Raw genomic sequence first — 14,719 nt, forward strand, 5'->3', positions numbered from 1 at the left:
CATCAGTTGTAACACCAGTGATAACACCAGTGATAGCACCAGTTGTAACACCAGTGACAACACCAGTGATAGCATCAGTTGTAACACCAGTGATAACACCAATTATAACATCAGTTGTAGCACCAGTGATAATACCAGTGATAACATTAGTTATAACACCAATGATAACACCAGTTATAGCATCAATTGTAACACCAGTGATAACGCCTGTTATAACATCACCTATAACAGCAGTAATAACATCAGTTATAACACCAGTTATAGCAACAGTTATAACACCGGTGATAACACCAGTTATAAAGTAAGTTATAACACCAGTTATAACATCAGTTTTAACACCAGTTACAACATCAGTTATAACACCAGTTATAACACAAGTGATAGCATCAGCTATAACACCAGTGATAACACCAGTTATAATACCAGTTATAACAGCAGTTATAACATCAGTTATAACACCAGTTATAACACAAGTAATAACATCAGTTGTAACACCAGTGATAACACCAGTTGTAATACCGGTTATAACACGAGTAATAACACAAGTTACAGCACCAGTTACAACACAAGTTATGACACCAGTTATAACACCGGTTATAACACTAGTAATAACATCAGTTATAACACCAGATATAACACCAGCAATAACATCAGTTATAACACCAGTTATAAAACTAACAATAACAACAGTTATAACACCAGTTATAACACCATTAATAACACCAGTTACATCACTTATAACACCAGTTACAACTATAGGAATAACACTGTTATAACACAAGTTATGACACCAGTTATAACACCGGTTATAACACAAGTAATAACATCAGTTATAACACCTCCAATAACACCATTTATAACACCAGTTATAACACCAGTAATAACACCAGTTATAACACCACCAATAACACCAGTTATAACACCATTTTTAACGCTAGTAATAACATCAGTTATAACACCAGTTATAACATAATTTATAACACCAGTTATAACACCAGTAATAACACCAGTTATAACACCACCAATAAAACCAGTTATAACACCATTTTTAACGCTAGTAATAACATCAGTTACAACACCAGTTATAACACCAGTTATAACACTAGTAATAACACCAATTATAACACCAGTGATAACAACAGTTATAACATCAGTTATAACACCAGTTATAACATCAGTTATAACATCAGTTATAACACCAGTTATAACAACAGTTATAGCACTAGTAATAACACCAGTTATAACACCATTGATAACACTAGCAATAACAACAGTTATAATATCAGTTATAACACTAGTTATAACACCAGTGATAACAACAGTTATAACATCAGTTATAACACCAGTTATAACATCAGTTATAACACCAGTTATAACAGCAGTTATAGCACTAGTAATAACACCAGTGATAACACTAGCAATAACAAGTTATAACATCAGTTATAACACCAGTTATAACACCAGTGATAACAACAGTTATAACATTAGTTATAACACAAGTTATAATATCAGTTATAACACCAGTTATAACAGCAGTTATAGCACTAGTAATAACACCAGTTATTACACCAGTAATAACCCCAGTTATAACATCAGTTATAACACCAGTAATAACACCAGCTTTAACATCAGTTATAACACCAGTTATAACACTAGCAATAACATCAGTTATAACACCAATTCTAACACCAGTTATAACACCAGTTATAACACTAGCAATAACATCAGTTATAACACCAGTAATAACACTAGTAATAACATCAGTTATAACACCAGTAATAACACTAGTAATAACTTCAGTTATAACACCAGTTATAACACTAGCAATAACATCAGTTATGACACCAGTAATAACACTAGTTTTAACATCAGTTATAACTCCAGTTATAACACTAGCAATAACAATAGTTATAACACCAGTAATAACACCAGTTATAACACCAGTAATAACATCAGTTATAACACCAGTAATAACACCAGTTATAACACCAGTAATAACATCAGTTATAACACCAGTAATAACACCAGTTATAACACCAGTAATAACATCAGTTATAACACCAGTTATAACACCAGTTATAACACCAGTTTTAACATCAGTTATAACACCAGTTCTAACACCAGTTATAACACCAGTTATAACACCAGTTTTAACATCAGTTATAACACCAGTTATAACACCAGTTCTAACACCAGTTCTAACACCAGTTATAACACCAGTAATAACACCAATTATAACACCAGTAATAACATCAGTTATAACACCAGTAATAACACCAGTTATAACACCAGTTCTGACACCAGTTATAACACCAGGTATAACACCAGTTTTAACATCAGTTATAACACCAGTTCTAACACCAGTGATAACACCAGTTCTAACACCAGTTATAACACCAGTAATAACATCAGTTATAACACCAGTTATAACACCAGTTATAACACCAGTGATAACATCAGTTATAACACCAGTTCTAACACCAGTTCTAACACCAGATATAACACCAGTTTTAACATCAGTTATAACACCAGTTCTAACACCAGTTTTAACACCAGTAATAACATCAGTTATAACACCAGTAATAACATCAGTTATAACACCAGTAATAACATCAGTTATAACACCAGTTCTAACACCAGTTATAGCACCAGTAATGACATCAGTTATAACACCAGTTATAACACCAGTTATAACACCAGTGATAACATCAGTTATAACACCAGTTCTAACACCAGTTATAACACCAGTTATAACACCAGTTTTAACATCAGTTATAACACCAGTTCTAACACCAGTTATAACACCAGTAATAACATCAGTTATAACACCAGTAATAACATCAGTTATAACACCAGTAATAACATCAGTTATAACACCAGTTCTAAAACCAGTTATAACACCAGTAATAACATCAGTTATAACAACAGTTCTAACACCAGTTATAACACCAGTAATAGCATCAGTTATAACACCAGTTCTAACACCAGTTATAACACCAGTTATAACATCAGTTATAACAACAGTTCTAACACCAGTTATAACACCAATAATAACATCAGTTATAACACCAGTTCAAACACCAGTTATAACACCAGTAATAACACCAGTTATAACACCAGTAATAACACCAGTTCTAACACCAGTTATAACACCAGTTATAACACCAGTAATAACACCAGTAATAACACCAGTAATAACACCAGTAATAACATCAGTTATAACACCAGTAATACCATGTTATAACACCAGTTATAACACCAGTAATAACACAAGTAATAACATCAGTTATAACACCAGTAATAACACCAGTAATAACACCAGTAATAACACCAGTTATAACACCAGTAATAACACCAGTAATAACACCAGTAATAACACCAGTAATAACATCAGTTATAACACCAGTAATACCATGTTATAACACCAGTTATAACACCAGTAATAACACCAGTAATAACATCAGTTATAACACCAGTAATAACACCAGTAATAACACCAGTAATAACATCAGTTATAACACCAGTAATAACACCAGTAATAACACCAGTAATAACACCAGTAATAACACCAATTATAACACCAGTAATAACACCAATAATAACACCAGTTTTAACATCAGTTATAACACCAGTTATAACACCAGTTTTAACATCAGTTATAACACCAGTTATAACACCAGTAATAACACCAGTAATAACACCAGTAATAACACCAATAATAACACCAGTAATAACACCAGTAATAACACCAGTAATAACACCAGTTATAACACCAGTAATAACACCAGTAATAACACCAGTTATAACACCAGTAATAACACCAGTAATAACACCAGTAATAACACCAGTAATAACACCAATAATAACACCAGTAATAACACCAGTAATAACACCAGTAATAACACCAGTAATAACACCAGTTATAACACCAGTAATAACACCAATAATAACACCAATAATAACACCAGTAATAACACCAGTAATAACACCAGTTTTAACATCAGTTATAACACCAGTAATACCATGTTATAAAACCAGTTATAACACCAGTAATAACACAAGTAATAACATCAGTTATAACACCAGTAATAACACCAGTAATAACACCAGTAATAACACCAGTTATAACACCAGTAATAACACCAGTAATAACACCAGTAATAACACCAGTAATAACATCAGTTATAACACCAGTAATACCATGTTATAACACCAGTTATAACACCAGTAATAACACCAGTAATAACATCAGTTATAACACCAGTAATAACACCAGTAATAACACCAGTAATAACATCAGTTATAACACCAGTAATAACACCAGTAATAACACCAGTAATAACACCAGTAATAACACCAATTATAACACCAGTAATAACACCAATAATAACACCAGTTTTAACATCAGTTATAACACCAGTTATAACACCAGTTTTAACATCAGTTATAACACCAGTTATAACACCAGTAATAACACCAGTAATAACACCAGTAATAACACCAATAATAACACCAGTAATAACACCAGTAATAACACCAGTAATAACACCAGTAATAACACCAGTAATAACACCAGTAATAACACCAGTAATAACACCAGTAATAACACCAGTAATAACACCAGTAATAACACCAGTAATAACACCAATAACAACACCAGTAATAACACCAGTAATAACACCAGTAATAACACCAGTAATAACACCAGTAATAACACCAGTAATAACACCAATAATAACACCAATAATAACACCAGTAATAACACCAGTAATAACATCAGTTATAACACCAGTTATAACACCAGTAATAACACCAGTAATAACACCAGTAATAACATCAGTTATAACACCAGTTATAACACCAGTAATAACACCAGTAATAACACCAGTAATAACACCAGTAATAACATCAGTTATAACACCAGTTATAACACCAGTAATAACACCAATAATAACACCAGTTTTAACATCAGTTATAACACCAGTTATAACACCAGTTTTAACATCAGTTATAACACCAGTTATAACACCAGTAATAACACCAGTAATAACACCAGTAATAACACCAATAATAACACCAGTAATAACACCAGTAATAACACCAGTAATAACACCAGTAATAACACCAGTAATAACACCAGTAATAACACCAGTAATAACACCAGTAATAACAAAGAACAACAATATATCATTCAGTAATGTTGGGTGAGAATAATAAAAATAAAAATAAATCTCTACAAGGAAACTTCAAAATAAAGTTAGAGAAAGTAACAGAATTTGATTTATATCAACACAGATTTATACCACAAGAAGTTTATAAATCACGGAGCGGCGGTGACTCGAACCCCGGACAGGTGTGTACACAGACTCAGAGGCCAGTGTGTTAACAACTGGTTATCACTGGAGTTATAACTGATGTTTTAACTGGTGTTATCACTGGTGTTATAATGATGTTATAACTGGTTTTATAACTGGTGTTACAACTGATGTTATAACTGGTGTTATAACTGATATTATTACTGGTGTTATAACTGGTGTTATCACTGATGTTATTACTGGTGTTATAACTGGTGTTATAACTTATGTTATCACTGGTGTTATAACTGATATTATTACTGGTGTTATAACTGGTGTTATAACTGATATTATTACTGGTGTTATAACTGGTGTTATCATGATGTTATTACTGGTGTTATAACTGGTGTTATAACTGATGTTATCACTGGTGTTATAACTGATATTATTACTGGTGTTATAACTGGTGTTATAACTGATATTATTACTGGTGTTATAACTGGTGTTATCACTGATATTATTACTGGTGTTATAACTGGTGTTATAACTGATGTTATCACTGGTGTTATAACTGATATTATTACTGGTGTTATAACTGGTGTTATAACTGATATTATTACTGGTGTTATAACTGGTGTTATCATGATGTTATTACTGGTGTTATAACTGGTGTTATAACTGATGTTATCACTGGTGTTATAACTGATATTATTACTGGTGTTATAACTGGTGTTATAACTGATATTATTACTGGTGTTATAACTGGTGTTATCACTGATGTTATTACTGGTGTTATAACTGGTGTTATAACTGATGTTATCACTGGTGTTATAAATGATATTATTACTGGTGTTATAACTGGTGTTATAACTCATATTATTACTGGTGTTATAACTGGTGTTATCACTGATGTTATTACTGGTGTTATAACTGGTGTTATAACTGATGTTATCACTGGTGTTATAACTGATATTATTACTGGTGTTATAACTGGTGTTATAACTGATGTTATTACTGTTGTTATGACTGGTGTTATCACTGATGTTATCACTGGTGTTATAACTGGTGTTATAACTGATGTTATTACTGTTGCTATAACTGGTGTTATCACTGATGTTATCTCTGGTGTTATAATTGATGTTATTACTGGTGTTATAACTGGTGTTATAACTGATGTTATTACTGGTGTTATAACTGGTGTTATAACTGATGTTATTGCTGTTGCTATAACTGGTGTTATCACTGATGTTATCTCTGGTGTTTTAACTGATGTTATTACTGGTGTTATAACTGGTGTTATAACTGATGTTATCACTGGTGTTATAACTGATATTATTGCTAGTGTTATAACTGGTGTTATCACTCGTGTTAAAACTGATGTTATTACTGGTGTTATAACTGCTGTTATAACTGATGTTATCACTGGTGTCACAACTGATGTTATTACTGGTGTTGTAACTGATGTTTTTACTGGCGTTATAACTTGTGTTATAACTTGTGTTACAACTGGTCTTATAACTGGTGTTATTACTGGTGATATCACTCATGTTATAAATGGTGTTTTCACCGGTGTTACAACTGTAGTTACCACTGGTGTTATAACTGGTGTTATCACTGGTGTTATTTCTGATGTTATCGCTGATATTATCACTGGTGTTAAAACTGGTTTCATAACTAGTGTTATTTATGTTGTCATCGCTGGTATTATCACTGGTGTTATCATTGGTGTTATCAATGGTGTTGTCACCGGTGTTATCATTGGTGTCATCACTGGTGTTTTCATTGCTATTATCACTGGTGTTAAAAGTAGTGTTATCACTGGTGTTATCACTAGTGTTATCACTAGCGTTATCTCTGGTGTTATCACTGGTTTTATGGCTGGTGTTATTACTGCTGTAAAAACTGGTGTTATAACTGGCGTTATACTGGTGTTATAACTGGTGTTATAATTGGTGTTATCATTGGTGCTATAACTGGTGTTATAACTGGTGTTATATATCTTTTAACTGGTGTTATAACTGTTTTTGCAAGTGGTGTTATCACTGGTGTTATAACTGGTGCTATAACTGGTGTTATCATTGGTGTTATCACTGGTGCTATAACAGAAGTTGAAACTGATCTTATAACTAGTGTTATTTCTGATGTAATCGCTGGTATTATCACTGGTCTTATCATTGGTTTTATCATTGGTGTTATCACTAGTGATATCCCTGGTGTTATCACTTGTGTTGCAACTTTTGTTATAAATGGTGTTTTAACTGGTGTTATTATTGATGTTATAACTGGTGTTATAACTGGTGTTATTACTGGTGTTATCACTGGTGAAATAACTGGTGTTATCACTGGTATTGTAGTTGGTGTTATAACTGGTGTTAACGCTGATATTATCAGTGGTGTTATAACTGGTGTAATAGCTGGTGATATCACTGGTTTTATAACTGGTGTTATCACTGGTGTTATAACTTGTGTTATCTCTAGTGTTATAACTGGTGTTATAAATGGTATTATCACTGGTGTTATATCTGGTGTTATAAATGGTATTATCACTGGTGTTATATCTGGTGTTATCACAGGTGTTATCACTGGTGTTATTGCTTGTGTTATCATTGGTGTTATAAGTGGTGTTTTCACTGGTTTTATAACTGGTCTTATCACTAGTGTTGTTTCTGTTGTCATCACTTGTATTATCATTGGTGTTATCGTTGGTGTTATCATTGATGCTATCACTGGTATTATCACTGGTTTTGTCACTGGTGTTATCACTGGTGTTATCACTAGTGTTATACTGGCGTTATCACTAGCATGCAGAACATTATGGCCAGGCTTAAAATTAACTTAAGATTAACTAAGCAATGATATATTCAGTGGTAAAAACATTATTGTAAACAGATAACAATTAAGCACAAATGAGTATTACAAAGACAGGTCGTATGGTCAGTCACTGTTGCTGAACATTCAGTAGAATGGAGGATTATGTTAGGTGATGTAATTAAAAATAACAAAGTGTGAATGGGTCACAATTAGACATTTATGAGATACAATTATTCAGTATTTATTTAGTTGTGGGTGAGAAAGTTATTTGTAAGTGGAGACTTAAACTTAAAAACAGACAGTGTTTCTTTTATATTCACAGGTAATGAATTCCAGATTTTTGGTGTTATCACTGGTTTATTATTGGTGTTATAACTGATGTCATCAGTGGTGTTTTCATTGGTGTTATTACTGGTGTTATTTCTGGTGATGTAACTGATGTCATCACTGGTGTTATTACTGATGTTATCACTGGAGTTATCACTGGTGCTATAACTGGTGTTGCAACTGGTGTTATCACTGGTGTTATCACTAGTATTATCACTGATGTTATCATTGGTGTTATCATTGGTGTTATCGCTGGTGTTATTACTGATTTTATCACTGGTTCTGATAATAAATGTACACACGTGTGCGTAGACCGTAGAGAGTTGATGTGCTCGCGTGATGACGTGCACGAGACATGAACCAGACATGAATAACCCATCACATTACTGTACACATCACTGTACACATTACTGTACACATTACTGTACACATTACTGTACACATCACTGTACACATTACTGTACACATTACTGTACACATTATTGTACACATCACTGTACACATTACTGTACACATAACTGTACACATTACTGTACACAATAATGTTCACATTACTGTACACATTACTGTACACATTATTGTACACATTACTGTACACATTACTGTACACATTACTGTACACAATAATGTTCACATTACTGTACACAATAATGTTCACATTACTGTACACATTACTGTACACAATAATGTTCACATTACTGTACACATTACTGTACACATTATTGTACACATTACTGTACACATTACTGTACACATTACTGTACACAATAATGTTCACATTACTGTACACAATAATGTTCACATTACTGTACACATTACTGTACACATTACTGTACACATTACTGTACACATTACTGTACACATTACTGTACACATTACTGTACACATTACTGTACACATTACTGTACACATTACTGTACACATTACTGTACACATTACTGTACACATTACTGTACACATTACTGTACACATTACTGTACACAATAATGTTCACATTACTGTACACAATAATGTTCACATTACTGTACACATTACTGTACACATTACTGTACACATTACTGTACACATTACTGTACACATTACTGTACACATTACTGTACACATTACTGTACACATTACTGTACACATTACTGTACACATTACTGTACACATTACTGTACACATTACTGTGCACACAGTAATGGCTGGGTTGCGTGTTGATCTCACTCCACCATTAATCACTGTGATTTATTACCATACTTCCCTGACCCCCATACTTCACTACCATAGTTTACTATTGTAGCCTTATCCATTATTACCATAGTTCACTGTTGCAGCCTGTACCATTACTACCATATTTCACTGTTGCAGCCTGTACCATTACTACCATATTTCACTGTTGCAGCCTGTACCATTACTACCATAGTTCACTGTTGCAGCCTGTACCATTACTACCATAGTTCACTGTTGCAGCCTGTACCATTACTACCATAGTTCACTGTTGCAGCCTGTACCATTACTACCATAGTTCTCTGTTGCAGCCTGTACCATTACTACCATAGTTCACTGTTGCAGCCTGTACCATTACTACCATAGTTCACTGTTGCAGCCTGTACCATTACTACCATAGTTCACTGTTGCAGCCTGCACCATTACTACCATAGTTCACTGTTGCAGCCTGTACCATTACTACCATAGTTCACTGTTGCAGCCTGTACCATTACTACCATAGTTCACTGTTGCAGCCTGTACCATTACTACCATAGTTCACTGTTGCAGCCTGTACCATTACTACCATAGTTCACTGTTGCAGCCTGCACCATTACTACCATAGTTCACTGTTGCAGCCTGTACCATTACTACCATAGTTCACTGCTGTAGCCTGTACCATTACTACCATAGTTCACTGTTGCAGCCTGTACCATTACTACCTTATATACTGTAGTGAGGTGAGGGGAAGCAGGAGGAGGCGGGGTCATTGTGTTATCATCCACTAGTCGAAGTAGGTCTTCGTCCAAAGGTTGGACAAGTGTTGAAGAATACTTTGTAACAAGATCCCATGATGCTGCAGTGTCTGACAGTTGTGAGGAATGGTTTGAAAAACCGACAAGTTGAAAATTGAGACACTTATGCAACACATGGGAAACTTTATTCAGGAAACGTTTCGCCACACAGTGGCTTCATCAGTCCAATACAAAGCAGAAGGAGTAAGGAGAGGAGGAGTGTGAGGTAATCAGTCGCTAAGCCTGGAGTCGATGTGTTCAGTCCATGGACTGAACACACCGAACGCAGCCTGTACCATTACTACCATAGTTCACTGCTGCAGCCTGTACCATTACTACCATAGTTCACTGCTGCAGCCTGTACCATTACTACCATAGTTCACTGTTGCAGCCTGTACCATTACTAGCATAGTTCACTGTTGTAGCCTCCGCCTTTACTACCATATTTCGCTGTTGTAGCCTCCACAATAACTACCATAGTTCACTGTTATCGCCTAACCTAACCTGATTACCTTCCAACAGTGCTACAGTTACTATCACTGACCACCTTCCAGCAGCGCTGCAGTTACTATCACTGACCAACTTTCAGCAGCGCTGCAGTTACTATCACTGACCACCTTCCAGCACTGCTGCAGTTACTATCACTGACAACCTTCCAGTAGTGCTACAGTTACTATCACTAACCACCTTCCAGCAGTGCTACAGTAACTATCACTGACAACCTTCCAGCAGTGCTGCAGTTACTATCACTGACCACCTTCCAGCAGTGCTGCAGTTATTAACATTGACCACCTTCCAGGAGTGCTGCAGTTACTATAACCGAAAACCTTCCAGCAGTGCTACAGTTATTAACACTGACTACCTTCCAGCAGTGCTACAGTTACTATCACTGACCACCTTACAGCAGTGCTGCAGTTACTAACACTGACCACCTTCCAGCAGTGCTGCAGTTACTATCACCGACAACCTACCAGCAGTGCTACAGTTACTATCGCTGACCGCCTTCCAGCAGTGCTGCAATTACTATCACTGACCACCTTCCAGCAGTGCTGCAGTTGCTATCACTGACCACCTTCCAGCAGTGCTACAGTTACTATTACAGACCACCTTCCAGCAGTGCTACAGTTGCTATCACTGACCACCTTCCAGCAATGCTACAGTTACTATCGCTGACCACCTTCCAGCAGTGCTAGTTGCTATCACTGACCACCTTCCAGCAGTGCTACAGTTACAATCACTGACCGCCTTCCAGCAGTGCTACAGTTACAATCACTGACCACCTTCCAGCAGTGCTACAGTTACTATCACTGACCACCTTATAACTGTGCTACAGTAACTTTCACGGACAACCTTCCAGCATTGCTACAGTTACTATTACTGACTATCTTCCAACAGTGCAAGAGTTGCTAGCATCGACAACTTTCCAGCAGTGCTATAGTTACTATCACTGACCACCTTCCAACTGTGCTACAGTAACTATCACTCACCGCCTTCTAGCAGTGCTACAGTTACTCTCACTGACCACCTTCCAGCTCTTCTGCAGTAACTGTCACTGACCTCCTTCCAGCAGTGCTACAGTTACAATCACTGACCACCTTATAACTGTGCTACAGTAACTTTCATTGACAACCTTCCAGCATTGCTACAGTTACTATTACTGACTATCTTCCAACAGTGCTAGAGTTACTATCACCGACAACTTTCCAGCAGTGATATAGTTACTATCACTGACCACCTTCCAGCTGTTCTGCAGTAACTGTCACTGACCTCCTTCTAGCAGTGCTACAGTTACAATCACTAATCACCTTCCAGCACTACTACAGTTACTGTCACCGACAACTTTCCAGCAGTGCTACAGTTACCATCACTGACCACCTTCCAGCTGTTCTGCAGTAACTGTCACTGACCTCCTTCCAGCAGTGCTACAGTTACTATCACTGACCACCTTCCACCAGTGCTACACTAACTTTCACTTACCATCTTCCAGCAGTGCTATAATTACTATCACTGACCACCTTCCAGCGGTGCTATAATTACTATCACTGACCACCTTCCAACTGTGCTACAGTAATTATCACTGACAGCCTTCTAGCACTGCTACAGTTACTATCTCTTTCAACTTTCAAGCAGTGCTACAGTTACCATCACTGACCACCTTCCAGCAGTGGAACAGGTAATATCACTGACCTTCTTCCAACAGTGCTACAGTTCCTATCACCGACAACTTTCTAGCAGTTCTACAGTTAATATAACTGACCATCTTCCAGCAGTGCTATAGTTTCTATCACTGACCACCTTCCAACTATGCTACAGTAACTATCACTGACAACCTTCCAGCAGTGCTACAGTTACTATCACCGGCACCCTTCCAACCGTGCTACAGTTATTATCACCGGCACCCTTCCAGCAGTGCTACAGTTACCTTCACTGACCACCTTCCAGCAGTGCTACATTTAATATAACTGATCATCTTCCAGCAGTGCTACATTTACAATCGCCGACAACCTTCCAGCAGTGCTACAGTTACTATCACTGTCCACCATCCAGCAGTGCTACAGTTACTATCACCGACAACCTTCCAGCAGTGCTGCAGTTACAGTCACTGACCACCTTCCAGCAGTGCTACAGTTACTATCACCGACAACCTTCCAGCAGTGCTACAGTTGCTATTACTGACCATCGTACAGCAGTGCTACAGTTGCTATCACTGTCCACCTTCCAGCAGTGCTACAGGAACTATCACTGACCACCTTCCAGCAGTGCTACAGTAACTATCACTGACCGCCTTCCAGAAGTGCTACAGTTACTGCCACTGACCACCTTCCAGCAGTGCTTCAGAAACTATCATTGACCACCTTCCAGAAGTGCTACAGTTACTATCACTGACCACCTTCCAGCAGTGCTTCAGTAACTATCATTGACCACCTTCCAGCAGTGCTACAGTTACTGTCACTGACCATCTTGCAGTATTGCTAAGTTACTATCACTGACCACCTTCCAGCAGTGCTACAGTAACTATCACTGACCACCTTCCAGCACTGCAACAGTAACTATCACTGACCACCATCCAGCAGTGCTACAGGTACTATCACTGACCACCTTCCAGCAGTGCTACAGGAACTATCACTGACCACCTTCCAGCAGTGCTACAGGAACTATCACCGACCACCTTCCAGCAGTGCTACAGGAACTATCACTAACCACCTTCCAGCAGTGCTACAGGAACTATCACTGACCACCTTCCAGCAGTGCTACAGGAACTATCATTGACCACCTTCCAGCAGTGCTACAGGAACTATCGCTGACCACCTTCCAGCAGTGCTACAGGAACTATCACTGACCACCTTCCAGCAGTGCTACAGGAACCATCACTGACCACCTTCCAGCAGTGCTACAGGAACCATCACTGACCACCTTCCAGCAGTGCTACAGGAACCATCACTGACCACCTTCCAGCAGTGTTACAGGAACTATCACTGATCACCTTCCAGCAGTGCTACAGGAACCATCACTGACCACCTTCCAGCAGTGCTACAGGAACCATCACTGACCACCTTCCAGCAGTGTTACAGGAACTATCACTGACCACCTTCCAGCAGTGCTACAGGAACTATCACTGACCACCTTCCAGCAGTGCTACAGGAACCATCACTGACCACCTTCCAGCAGTGTTACAGGAACCATCACTGACCACCTTCCAGCAGTGCTACAGGAACCATCACTGACCACCATCCAGCAGTGTTACAGGAGCTATCACTGACCACCTTCCAGCAGTGCTACAGGAACTATCACTGACCACCTTCCAGCAGTGCTACAGGAACCATCACTGGCCACCTTCCAGCAGTGTTACAGGAACTATCACTGACCACCTTCCAGCAGTGTTACAGGAACTATCACTGACCACCTTCCAGCAGTGCTACAGGAACTATCACTGACCACCTTCCAGCAGTGCTACAGGAACCATCACTGACCACCTTCCAGCAGTGCTACAGGAACTATCACTGACCACCTTCCAGCAGTGCTACAGGAACCATCACTGACCACCTTCTAGCAGTGCTACAGGAACTATCACTGACCACCTTCCAGCAGTGTTACAGGAACTATCACTGACCACCTTCCAGCAGTGCTACAGGAACCATCACTGACCACCTTCCAGCACTGCTACAGGAACTATCACTGACCACCTTCCAGCAGTGTTACAGGAACTATCACTGACCACCTTTCAGCAGTGTTACAGGAACCATCACTGACCACCTTCCAGCAGTGCTACAGGAACCATCACTGACCACCTTCCAGCAGTGTTAC

General features: G+C 37.7%; 1 protein-coding gene across 1 annotated transcript in view; it reads right to left on the bottom strand.

Annotated features, from left to right (window-relative positions):
- LOC138852975 (uncharacterized) overlaps window positions 1-14,719 on the bottom strand; it is a 501,217-nt gene that overhangs the window by 40,609 nt on the left and 445,889 nt on the right. Inside the window, exon 7 of the mRNA XM_070086859.1 lies at window positions 1-753. This exon is cut by the window's left edge and continues 225 nt beyond it. Within this exon, the coding sequence (XP_069942960.1) occupies window positions 1-753 (753 nt within the window). The remainder of the gene's footprint in view (window positions 754-14,719) is intronic.

This window comes from Cherax quadricarinatus, chromosome 20, assembly GCF_038502225.1.
Source record: "Cherax quadricarinatus isolate ZL_2023a chromosome 20, ASM3850222v1, whole genome shotgun sequence".
Lineage (NCBI taxonomy): Eukaryota > Metazoa > Arthropoda > Malacostraca > Decapoda > Parastacidae > Cherax > Cherax quadricarinatus.